Source organism: Leuciscus leuciscus, assembly GCF_965113295.1.
Source record: "Leuciscus leuciscus genome assembly, chromosome: 15".
In the NCBI taxonomy this organism is placed as follows: Eukaryota; Metazoa; Chordata; class Actinopteri; order Cypriniformes; family Leuciscidae; genus Leuciscus; species Leuciscus leuciscus.
The window spans coordinates 36,291,140-36,304,889 of NC_138739.1; the positions used below are offsets into that span (position 1 = coordinate 36,291,140).

General features: G+C 40.2%; 1 protein-coding gene across 6 annotated transcripts in view; it reads left to right on the plus strand.

Annotated features, from left to right (window-relative positions):
- grip2b (glutamate receptor interacting protein 2b) overlaps positions 1-13,750 on the plus strand; it is a 182,079-nt gene that overhangs the window by 103,924 nt on the left and 64,405 nt on the right. Inside the window, exon 1 of one of the 6 annotated variants that reach the window (XM_082137803.1) lies at positions 1,308-1,661. The exons of 4 other annotated variants lie outside the window; for them this stretch is intronic. In XM_082137803.1, the coding sequence (XP_081993929.1) occupies positions 1,619-1,661 (43 nt within the window). In that variant the 5' untranslated portion in view covers positions 1,308-1,618. Of the gene's footprint in view, positions 1-1,307; positions 1,662-13,750 lie in introns of those variants that run through there. One more of the 6 variants, XM_082137804.1, reaches the window with a different exon arrangement.

Genomic DNA, 13,750 nt, shown 5'->3' on the forward strand with positions numbered 1-13,750 from the left:
ATCACAACATCAGAGTAACACCTGTACATCGACACACACACACACACACACACACACACACACACACACACACACACACACACACACACACACACACACACACACACACACACACACACACACACATCAGGCCACGGCTGTTAGTCATGCTAGAATCTGAAATATGTCTTTTGCTGGATTACTGGCTGAGCTTTATAAAACTTACAAGACTAACTTAAGGTCATGTTTTGATAATAATTGTAATGCTGACATGTCCTGGGCTTCCCCCACCTATTTTATAAATATGTACAAGTCATCGCAATAAGATACGGTGGTTTAATTTGCACATTTATTGTCACAACTAGCAGAGGATTCCTATACGTTTATAACTTAAATGTCGTTTTGTTGTCGATAATTTAATTTAGACCTTTTTTGTGATATGAATTATGGAAATCTAGGAGTAAAACTTAATGAAAATCAATTACTGATTTATTAATTCAAATATAAAATAAGTGATAAATGTAAATTAAATAAATGTAAAATATATCAATCAAATATACATTTGATAGATAGAACACATAGATTATTGGGATTTATTACATGATTTTATGATAATGTAATGAGGTGCTACAGATGCCCATTTCTCACTATCAAAATCTTTTGGATTCCATTTTTTTTGACTTTTCTAAAAACTTTTTGGGGTCTATTGCATATGATCAAACAAAATCAACCATTGATCTGCAAAAGATGGCAAGTGGCCAGAAGAGTCAGTTGGTGGGGTTCATTAATTAAATACTGCATAAACACACACACACTTACACACACACACACACACACACACACTAGACGAAATGATTTTATACTGTAGGCCTACAAACTGTATATTCCATATAACACCTGAGCCAAAACTTACTGAAAACTTCACCATATAATTCAATGTATCATCTTTCAATGATTTTTTATTTTTAGATTAGCCAGTATCAGTATCACAACCTTACACGAATCAGCTTGATTGTGCTAATGGTGTGTGTTTAGCTGTGTTGAGATGAACACACAGATCAGCTCTGATGCAACAGAGATCGAACAACCCATCAGACAGTTGCAGAGTGTGTTAGTGTAGTGTAGTGCTGAAACACGGAAACTTACACTTGTGTGTAAACCCTTATCTTCAAGTTTATTCAGGAAGGCAGCCGTTTGAGGGCAGAGAGGAAAAAAAGGCAGAAAAAACTAGGGCATCAAAAGTCCCGAAGGCTTTGAGCATACATTTTGCATTTATTAATCACAGCGCGCGCGTGGAGGAGAGAGAGAGAGAGAGAGAGAGAGAGAGAGAGAGAGAGAGAGAGAGAGAGAGAGAGAGAGAGAGATGGTGACTTCGCATATAATCACGGTTAATAACGACTAATGATAACGGCTCAGATGAGTCATTTAAAGAGACAAAGTATCATTGCGCCCTGGTGACGTGGATACAGTGGTTTTTTTATTTTTTTGATCCCAAATCTTTGATTTTGACATTGACTGACAGAAAAAAAGTAGCTCGCTGGATCAGACGTGGCTGGGAATCGTAGGGAAGATCGTATCAGATACGGAGCAAAGCAGGAATCAGGGAATATTTGCCCAGCCGCAGGAAAGGAGAAGGACTATGCTCTTCCTACAGGCTATCCTAAGGAAAAGGATACTCAAAGGTACTCAAAAGTGTTCATTGTGATCAAAGACTTTCTTTCATCACCATCTAATGTTCAATTTAGGCATTGCACTGTGACTAAACTGGAGTAGCCTTCTCAAAATAATGCAATTTACGCCGCGAAGTTTTCGGTCATTTTAATACTTGTACGCGCAGGTCATCGTGTTTGTTGTTGGGTAAATGTGATTATGAATTTATGATTTAATCTGGCAAATAAGGCCTATCCCTGCTGTGGAGGGCTGGGGTTTCTGATGGACACTGGCTGCACCTTGTATTAGGATCATTTGAGATGAGTTTACATAACAAAGCTCAGTTCAAATCCTGAAATATTATTTGTACATAGCCTACTCGTGTATGCAAGTGCAAATGTTTGTATTCTATTAGACAAGGAGAATGTGCGTTCATTTGATTATTTGCTTTTCTGGGTAGGTTTGTCTTTCTTCTTAGTCACTTCTTTGTCGCATTCGCGCTTGTGTTAGTCTCACGGGTGAAATATGCTCAGATGTTTATGGGACGCTGATCAGAAATGTCCATGAGCGGGGGGAATCTGACACCTGTTGGTGACGCAATCACGTTTTTTTGTGTTGTTTTGTGTTTTACGTTGTGTTGTTTTGTGTTTTATTTTATGTTTTTTTGTGTTTATTTTTTGTGTTGTTTTGTGTTTTATTTTATGTTTTATTTTATTTTGTGTTTTACTTTGTGTTGTTTTGTTTTATTTTATGTTGTTTTGTTTTTTTGTGTTTTGCTTTGTGTTGTTTTTGTTTTATTATGTTTGTTTTTTTTGAGTGTTTATTTTATGTGCTGTTTTGAGTTTTATTTTATGTTGATTTGTTTTGTGTTTTGGTTGTTGATTTTTTTTTTTTTTTTTTTTTTTGCAATTGTAAAACCAAACAAACTTTTTTTTGCTGTTGTTGTTGTTTTTTAATGGCACTTGGTTTTGTATATTGTATTCGTTGGTTTGGTCAGTATAGTACACAGTGTTATTGGTATACATGTAGCCTATATACATATTGTAACGACACCTAAATTAAAACACTTTACATAAAATATTCCGTAAAATATGGCACATTCAGTGAAATATTTAGCAATTAGTGCTTTGTTGCTTTTTGTGTTTTGTTTTGTAATTGTAAAACCAAACAAAGAAACTTTTTAATGGCACTTATACGTGTGTGTGTGTGTGTGTGTGTGTGTGTGTGTGTTTATGTGTGTGTGTGTAATACATAGTTAATGTTAGACGGCACCTAAATGAAAAGCCTTTCAGTAAAATTTTCATTTTTATTATGAAAAAAAAAGATGATTGCCTCCTCATTATTATCACCTGTGTTCAGGCAGTTGAAGATGACAACCAGCAGACTATGTGTCATAATCCTAAAATTATTTTGACATGTTTATGTAGACAGTGTCTGTCAGTGTCATGATTTGTATTGTTTTACTAATAACGTTATTACTAATTAGTATCACTTGAATAGCACAATACAGAGCAGCCATTTTCTGCCTTTTATTTGCATATGTACATGTAGGCTGTGCATTCATTGTGAAGATTCAGTGGACACTTGTGTTTTAGAGAGAAATTGCATCTGGGCTCAGTCTGTGTGTGTGTGTGTGTGTGTGTGTGTGTGTGTGTGTGTGTGTGTGTGTGTGTGTTTCACTATAAAATAAAGGAAGGGAGAAAGATACGTTCTGCTTTTATCTTCCACATTCACAAACTCCAGATGCCTCACATTCTCCACACACACTTGCTGTGTGTTATGGTGCGTCTGCGACTGCATTCTGCTTTAGTTTGCGCATGTGACGGCACCTGCTATTGTCAGCGTATGCGCTCCATGTTGTTCACCATAGATGTTCACTGTCATTTCCTAAGAGCAATAATGAACTCCCATTTGTGAGTCAGGTGTGCATTCGGTTGTTTCAGAAGTGCAAGAACTGTCACACACACATGGATATGATTAATTAGAATATGCATAGGGATGCACCGCTGTAGATACACTGCTGCCTCAGAGTATAAATCTCCTGTCATGGACAATATCATATGGGAATACAGTGCTACACTTTGTATGCACATATCTTTCCTTTTCGTCCAAGATGCTGAGGTGGCATCTCTTTTTTTCATTTTTCAAAATGAAAATAGTGTGGATAATACTTGGAAAACTGAATTGTTTCCCTTGTTTTGTCATTAAAATCAGCCCCTCAGGATGTTCGAATTTAATTAGTTGGTTTTTCATTGTTGAGTTTGCTGGGAACGAATGCAGTTTATACACTTTAACACTGGTCTATCTGTGGCCAAAAGCAAGAAAAAATGTGTTTAGTATTTGATGGATATGACTATGTGTTTTGTTTTGCCTTTTTTATATATATATATATACTTTGACTAAGCACATTGCCCCACTCTATTATTTTGTTTGGTCTTTTGTTTGTTTTGCTTTTTCTGTTGTTTTCTTTAGTTTTTAGCTTTGCTTTTTATTTTTTATTTGACTAAGCACATTCCCCCAGCCTATTATTTAGTTTTGTATGTAGTTTGTTTTGCTTTTTCTGTTGATTTCTTTAGTTTTGCTTGTTTTTTACTTTGACTAAGCACATTGCCCCACCCTATTATTTCACGAGTTCACATGTTAATGAAATCTGATGTAATATTATAATGCATATTTGGCTTGCTGTCCGGGGGGAGGGCTCCGAGCTCAGAATTCGGCCCGACCCCAGAGTACTCCCCCCATAAATGTATAGATCATAGGTATCTATGAGCAGACCCAGCTGAATGTGAGGTTTAGTCATAGAAATTAGTCATGAGACAGGAGGTAAGGGAAGGCTTTATTTATACTGGCTTCTTCTTGTGCTGATTGGATGATTACCTGAACATGCTCCTCCCGAACTTTGTTACATAAAACTTCATTTTGTTTTGTCTTTTGTTTGCTTTGCTTTTTTTTTTTTTTGACTAAGCACATTGTTCACTCTATTATTTTGTTTGGTCTTTTGTTTGTTTTGCTTTTTCTGTTGATTTCTTTAGTTTTTATTTTTGCTTTTATTTTATTTAATTTTTTTACTTTGACTAAGCACATTGCCCCACCCTATTATTTTGTTTGGTCTTTTGTTTGTTTTGTTTTTTTCTGGTGATTGCTTTTTTCTTTTTTTTTAATAATAAAAAAAATTGTTGACTAAGCACATTGTTCACTCTATTATTTTGTTTGGTCTTTTGTTTTGTTTTGCTTTTTCTGTTGATTTCTTTAGTTTTTAGTTTTGCTTTTTTATATATTTTTTGTACTTTGACTAAGCACATTCCTCCACCCTATTATTTTGTTTTGTCTTTTGTTTTTACTTTGATTAAGCACATTGCCCCACCCTGTTATTTTATGATTTTGTTGTTTTCTTTTCTTTTCTTTCTTTTTGTTTATTTGTATGTGAATGTTTAATCATACCCATGTAGCGTATAAAGTGTGTGTGTGTGTGTGTGTGTGTGTGTGTGTGTGTGTGTGGTCCTCATCCCTCATGTAGAGTCACAGCAGGCTTCATCTTCCAAACCTCAGTTGCTCTGATTTGAAGCTTTAAAAAGGCAGATTTCATGAGCTTGCATCTGAAGTCTTTCCCTCACCCCATGTGATCGTGGTCAAACACTCCAAAAGGAATAGCAAATGTCTGGAAGCAGTGCACTTCCTTTTAACTGAAGGTGAAAACAGGACCATTACTTCCATATGATTGGGATTAGGATATGCCACTTCTGAGCAAACTATACACATTAGGACATTAAATACATCATTTGTGAACCAATTTAACAAAGCAAATTCAGTTCAGATTCGAGTACTGATTCGTTTTCCTGAGTCTTTTTGCTAAACAGAATCCTATAGATTGGAGTGACTGGGATGAATCAAATTTCCTTCTAATGGTACTCGGAGTTCGCACCAGGTCCTTGAAGTACTTCAGGTGTGATGCCACCCACTTTTTGACCTATTGAATACATCTGGGAATGGACCAATGGACAAGTGTCGATGCGTTGCTCTGTCGTGTCACACCTGAAGACACACAGTCAGGAGTCAAACCAAATTAGCGCACATTAGTGCCATTTAATTTTCATAGTGTGGCACTAACGCAAGACTTAGAAAAAATTTAGTTAGTTGTTCAAATAATTTATAAACAGTTCATGCATCATTAACTGATAATAATTTAAATTATTCCCTTTGGCCACATTCCTTTTGTTAAATTCCTGTAAGTAGCATCTGTTATAGATAGCAGTTGTAGCTCTTCTCTGCACTGCTTGCAGTGCTAATTAATTTTTGCCCGATTCCACAGGAGATTAATTAAAATTTTATTGGTGATCATTCTTGCATGTTGGAAGAGCTGCATCGATGTGAGAAACTTTCATGAACTCCAAGAGTTTCCAGAATAATGCAGTGATAAACAAATGCTGGAAAGAAGGTTGGACTTTCTTAAAGGGATAGTTCGCCCCAAAATATCCAGATCTCGACTTTCTTATGAATGGCGCGTACGGCCGTTGCCGGAAGCCAGTGATTATAATTTATTAAGATATTAATATGGATATTTTTCTTACAAAAACACATTTCTTCTCTTCAGAACGCGTTTATCAACCACTGGAGTAATAAGGCTTACTTTTATGATGGATGAATGCACTTTTTTGGGCTTCATAAACCCTAAAAAGGCACTGTTCAATGCCATTACAAAGCTGGGAAGAGCCAGGATATTATTTAATATAACTCTGATTGTGTTTGTTTGAAAGAAGAAAGTCACATGGCTTGAGGGTGAGTAGATTATGAGATAATTTTCATGTTTGGGTGAACTAACACTAACAAATGAAACCTTGTTGTAAAGTGTTACCGAAACATCTTAAGTTAAACATACCTTCACGTAAGTTTCTTGAGCTATTAAAGCAACTTCTCAACAAAAAAAAATCTTCTGGTGTTGGAGCTAAATGTTGTTAAATGCACTCAGTATCCAAAATTGTTTGTTGTTGGCAGGGTGAATTCTTACTGTGGCACATTTCTGCTGTTACAGCCTTTGAGGAACCTAAAATCTGGAAGAGATTTCAAGCCAATGCCTTAATAATGTTTAGCGGACGGCTATGTTTAGTATTGGCAGAAATTTAGCACTGGCACAAAGTTTTCTGAAAAACATTTTGTTACCTCCTGTTAGCCCTCTGAACAGCAACGCCCTACATGTAGTTTGGCAATGTAAAGCTCATTTCCCCAAAAGAGCAAAGACGCTAAGGCCCTTTAGCTGCCTTGTAGCTAAAACTGCAAAGAAACAAGGTTTAGTCGTTGCCTAATTCTTCTTTGAGCTTCTCTATGCTCACTAGCAATCCAGATTACCAGAAGTTTTTTCTTCAGGGCGAGAGTTCGCCGCATCATACAAAACGAAAATGTTTAAAGCTGTGGAGACGTGTGTGCCTGCCCTCATTGTGTCAGGCTGTTGTATGTTATCTGTGGAGAGGCGAGAGATTCAACAACAGCTTTAATTTCAGGGAGTAAGAGGGAAACGTGGGAAAAGGAGAGAAGCAGCTTTTGGGGATCCATTTGCATTTCAAGTGCAGCTTTGAAAAGGTAACATGCTGCTTGTCTAATGGCCGATTCTTTGTTCTCAAATGTGTTAGGTTATTAAACTGCAGGAGAACAGCAAAAACTGAATTAGCCACTGAATTACTGAAAACATATGTCTCCCATGATACTTTGCTGCACTTCTTTCTGGGTTAAAGACAGCGTATATACTCGTATGTCTGGGGGATTGGCTTGGCATGCAAATTTCGCTCTCTAATCGTCATTGGCCCATTTTCTTACAACCCAAAGGTGATTGGGCTCCCAAGAGAGACCTCATAACATCAGTATCAATGTAATGAACGTGACTGACTGAAAGGGAATTGAACATTTCATAAAATGTAGGTTGATAATTCGTTTTAATCTTTTTATTTTGTGATGGGACAAGTGCAAATATTGGCAGGGCAAGCAATTACGACATTGTGACAGCGTTCATTTTCATTCATATTGTAAATATGATCATTCCAGCTTTACTGAAAGTAACATTTATTCTGATATTTTAAGATATTGAAGATCGTCTAGGTTACAACTGTAACCTCTGTTCCCTGAGAATAGGGAACGAGACACTGCGTCGATTGATGCTAAGGGGAACGCCTCAGGCGTGAGGGGTTGAAGGGGTCCCTTCTAGGAAATGTGGCTAGGGAACCCGAAGGAGCTCCAGCCAATCACTATTCAGGGGAACATACTCATCCGAAATGCCACCAGGAAGGCCTGACCTGGCGTCACTTACATTGGACACTTCAGCTTGGCCAACTTCCTGTCTGTCCGAAGACAGAGCCTCTGGACACTTGCCTTTAGGTAAGGCATCTAACCCGAGGGACTGCGAAGCTGACAGTGAACCACTCGGCCCAGATCTCAGAGACGGGGTATACCGGAGAAAATAACTTAGCATAGTGCTTACAACCCTTGCTAGCGAGGGGAGTTTCTCTGCTCGATCCACGGATCTACCCAGCGTTTGTGTTTCAAAACACTGAGGAGGCCTGAAAAGGCCTAAGGGCTGATCTAACTGGGAGGCCTCACGAGAGGCGTGCGACCATCTGACCAGACTCAGGAGTCTGCATACTCATAGTGACTCTTAGTAAGGGGAGCACATGGTCTGCCTGGTAGGCAAACCAGGCTGTAGGCTAGATAAAAGATGTTCCGGGAGGGAACCAGTAGCAGAAAATGACCATTAGTCATGCTAGGGTGCAAGCTCGCCTTCAGAAGCTGCCTACTAAGGCCAGCTGAACTGAAAGCAAGTGGCCACTAGCTGCCAGAACCCTGCGTCGCTGGGAGACCACTTACAAGAAGGCCTGGTGAGGCCTACTACCTGATAACCAGAGGGCTTGCTACTTAGTGCCCGTATTTTGGTTACTCACCTTTAGGGAGGCCTAGTGAGGCCTACTACCTGGCAGCCAGTAAAACTAGCTGTGCAGTTGTCCATCCTTGGGACTTCGCCTTCAGAGAGGCCTGATGAGGCCTACTACCTGCCTTCAGGGAGGCCTGGAGAGGCCTACTACCTGGTAGCTAGCTAAAAACTGGTTATTGCTATGAATCCTTATTCCGGGTGTCAGTCCCAGGGCGGCCTGCTAAGGCTTGCCAGTCTTGGGTCTCAGTCTCGGAGCGGCCTGTTTAAACCGGTAGTCTGAAAGTTTTCTTTAGGTAAGAAACTGACTGCCATGGTCGGGGTTGGGGACCGAGCTACATGGAGGCCTGATAAGACCAACCGCCTGACAGTGGTCGATCGGGGCTAGCCTCCAGAGAGGCTCACTGAAGCCAATTGTCTGATTGGCCAGCGAATTACCAGTTGTGCACCCCATAATGGGGCTCAGGATCAGGGAGGCCTTGCTAAGGTCAACACCTGACCATCAACACCACTGTTTGTATACCCCGTAACTCAAGACTCACTTAGAAGATTTGAGAGGCCTACTAGGCCTGAAGCAAGTCAGTGCTGTCAGCCAAATTCTTACATCCGGGGACTCACCATCAGGGACGTCTGGTTGGGCCTACTAGCTGATAGCCAGTCTATTCTGCTACACACATATACCATTGGGAACCATACTACACCAACACAAAAATTGAGGCCACCCACAGGAGGCCTAATAAGGCTAGCTACCTGGTCACAGCTATAATGTATGTCCCAGAACGTTAGGACTCCCTTCCGAGGAGGCCTGTTTAAGGCCTACTACCCATCAGTGAGTCTACTGCCCGAACTACTAAGGCCAACCACCTGAGGTAATCACGATATAATCTGCGATATATTCATGCCCTCAGGGAAGGTGATCCATCACCGATGCTGTGTGTGTTTGTGCTGGATCACCTCCCTTAGATCCCTCTTCTTGCGGGAGTCTCACCTTCTCTGTGACCTACTCCTCCACGGAGGGGGCTCATGATACCCCTTTTCCACCAACAAGAACCGGGTGCTGGTTCAGAGCTAGAGCTATTGCCAGTTCGGAGTTGGTTCTACTGACGAGCTTACTAAGAACCGGTTTGCGTTTCCACCGTCCAGAGAGCCACAACAGAGCCTATATCTTACGTCACTGCATACATATCATGTTGCCCAGCAACGCTAGTGCGGCAGCGCCAAACACAAACACACCAGACTTGTTCGAGATGCATCGGCTTCTCGCAGAACGATCAGCACATGAAATCAAAGCACTGCGAAAGCGATCAAAAAGCACAAGGAGTCGTATGATCTCCAAACACTCCCGCAGCTCTGATCGGTCCACGCTGCTCCGATGCATCTCGAACAAGGCATCAACAATAATAGACGTTGCGTTACTATGAATGCTCATGGGTTTGCGAAAATAAATCGGCATCCAAACACGGCGAATCCAACGCGTTCGTGCAGCTTGCCATAACTTACATAGACGGATATTATAATCGAGCTGCTATTAGCTCGACTAGCTGCTATTTAAAAATGGCGGTCACAAGTTTCTCTTCAGTCTTGTTGGCCACGGTAACCCCGCCCCCAGCCTCTGACGCAAGCGGTTCTTTCTTGGCTCCGTTCTAGACCCTGCAATGATTTGGTGCTACTTAAGAACCAGTTTTACTGGTTCGGAGCTGGTGCTTTGGCGGTGGAAAAACAAAGAACCGATTTGAAACTAGGCTCTGGCTCCGAACCAGCACCAGCTCTGCCTTGGTGGAAAAGGGGTATGAGAGGCGACACTGGTTCTCTGGCCCTGTCTACGGTCCTCGGACCGTGAGAGACCAGGCCCTCCCGCTTGCCTGGGGGTGGATGTGGATCTCAGCGGTATGCAGGTCCTAAATGCAGCTGAGCGCGCCTTCGCCTCTCTGTTTCAGAGTTCAGAGGGTGAAACCGGCGAATCGAGGAGAAAGCCCTTCTCTTTCTCCTCGAACTAGCCCGCTGATGTTGGTGGATACGGGCCAAATATGGGTTCTTCCATGCCCTCTCGATCTCCGTATGGAGATCAGGAAGGAATGGAAGGCTCACCTGAGCTGGTGGCTTTTGGCCGGGAAGAAACCGAAAGTTAAGCCTTCTGTGAGCGACCTCTCCCCTAACGCGCTGCCAAGGCAACCGCAGCCTGCCCGCAGCGTGATCCATCACATCCACCAGCTCTGCATACACGGGGCAGAGTGGCTGAGAGGATTCAGAATCTATCTGAATATCACCACCCTCATCAGCCATCTGCAGCTCACCCTCGTCAGCCGCCGAACCGTCTGAGAGGGTTATCCCCCTCTCAAGGCGATCGGTGAGCTTCATCTGGGAACCCCATGATGCGCGTCGCTGCTCTGCCTCAGCACGAGCGGGACCCGAACCCCGAGGTCCAGATGCTGAACCCTCTCCGCTTGAGAAGAGGGCCAGGCGAGAGCGGAGCGTTCCCAAGGGAAAACTCTCACAGTTTGCACACCTGTGCGTGCTCTTCTCCCTAACAAAAAACGCATAGCTTGTGTGTGTCACTCGGCACCAGATATCTTGGCAGGGGTCCGGACACTTCTGGAAGCTTTGCTTCTTCTCAGTGCATTCCATTCTTACCGTAATTCTCAAGCGCTTTACAGACAGAACAGTCCCTGAACACGAAAAGATAATTATCATGTTTGCAAGGCACCCTTATATACTTCCAGGTTGCACGTTAATGATTTATGGGCTGTTGCCGGTCAATAGGATTACTGTGATTTGATTGTGATTTCATACACCTGTAATGCCTGAGGTGTTCCCCTTAGCATCAGCCGATGCAGTGCGAGTTCCCTTCGCAGGGAACAATTTTTTTTCAGTCATATAACTTTTTTAATGTTTAATTATTTCTAGTTAGACTAAACACTGTTGACAGGAGTCCCTTAAACTGTTAATATGTCAATATATCAAATTGCAAAGTCCTTTGTAATTGCATCATTAACACAGCCACATGATAATTTATTCTAAGCTAAACCGGAAAGGTTGATGGTGTTTGCAAGTTTCTCTGTGGGGCCTAGAATTGATCTGCCACTTGAAAGTGAATCTGTTAATCAATTTTGTCTGTTTTAATTGCCATTTAATTATCTTTTGCATCATCAAAGAACCTCAAATAGGAGTCATTATCAAAGATGTAATGTTCATTTAATAGTCTCTAAGTTATAGCAGCCATTTTATTTGAGGAAAAAACAAAAACAAAACAAAGAAACACATCTGTAATCGCCCACCTCTGGTTTATCTTGTATTCTGCCCCACTTCTCTATATCCAGTATGTTTTTTCTTCTATTCTTTGATGGATGGCAGACCATCTGATGAATAATCCTCAGACACATCAAACGTTTCCACTGAGGTAAGGGAATTGTGCTGGGATAGATATTCATCGCATTAGGTCTAAAAACTGGATCCGGCGCACCAATAAATCAAAATAAAATCTCAACTTCCCAGATAACGATTCAGGAGTGTTGTGTAAGAGATTGAGGAACCTAGATTATTTTAGACTAGAATTTAGTCTTAATAATTGATGACCAGGATGTGAGAGGAGTTTAAAGATACTCTGAAGAATATATATATTTGTTTTTCTGGTTGCAGTTTGCGCAAATTGTAAAGCCATTTTTTATGGGCTTACAGCCATGTTACTAGTGCGCCCTTTTATAAGTTTGGTACTATTTTGTCTAAATATATTTGAAATGAAACCCTAAAACTAAAATTATTCTAATAATAGTATTATTTTAGTAATATATTATTATATAATATTTTAAATGTGAAACTAAAATAAACCAATTTTCATTTAATTTTATTTTCAACCAATAATAACCATTAATTGTGCCCTTTTTTTAAAACTATTTTTGGTACAGAAATGAAACTAACTACGATACAAGTGATTTTAGGCATCACAATAACCCAAGCAAAAACCAACAAACAACAACAACAAAAAGATTTTATACTCATGACTTATTAATTTGTTCTCTCATTCAAATACAAAACATTTGTACAATGTGGTCACAGTTTAACTAAGACCTGAAACAGTATGTATTGTGAAAAGCGCTATATACTTGTAAATAAATGTGAATTGAATTGAATTAAGCTAGTTATTGGCTATAGCTCAGTGTTGACAAATGCTAATAAAAATCTTGGTAAGTAAAATAGCATTATGATGTCATCTGAACTGTTATTGTGGCCATTAATGTATTTTAAACTGTTAAATATACTAGCATAACATAAGCTATAGATTGTGAAATTAAGCATTTTTTTAAATAAGTTATTCATTCAGCTGAGTAGCTTAGCATACTGCTAGTATAGCATTCTAGCTTAGCCTTTATCAAACTGAGAATGACCCTTCAGTATTTGTTCAGACTATCAAATCCAAATCAAAGCCAATGTCTATTTCAAGCAAACCATTCATCATACTAGCTTAGTATTCTGTTAGCATAGCATTCTAGCTTAGCCTGTATCAAACTGTGAACAAGTCACCCTTCAGTATTTGATCAGACTATATCATATCCAGTGTCAATTGGATCCAATGTCAATAAGCAAACCATTCTGCATACTAGCTTAGCATAGCATTCTAGCTTTTCCTGTATCAAACATTTTTATTGCATGGGCTATTTAATAGATTCATGCATCCTGTTTTCGAGTCATTATTAGTGTACGCTGAGGAATCATGGGATTGTGATTGCGAGTTTGTCACAGAAGTAACCTGAAATATTTAGACGTTCACCAACCCGAGGCCGGAACATAAACCGAGACCACCTGGAACGAATTCACATTCTGATCCGGTCTTGATGTTCTCCATGGAGTGAGTTCGAGCACAATGCAATTTTGGTTTAAGCCCAGCATTTCAGAAGATTTATTTGCGCTTTGATAAGATTTGATCCGCATCCTGAGTTATTGTACAGTACATGTATGGTTGTGGCATATGAAGTTGGTCAGAGGATTTGTACGTGTCTAAATTTGGTTGTACTCATACACATAATGTTTTCATTTTATAAACTGTCAGTATGGTAATAATGTACGCTTTGCAGATTCTTTCGTAATTGCTGGACTACGAGAGACTGATATACAGAGGCAGATGGAGGGAAAGGGGGTTTATTAGTCATTTATGTCAGAGGGGTATGTTGGGTCATTGAGGACAAAGTGTAAGGAGAGGCAGAACGCTGATTCAAG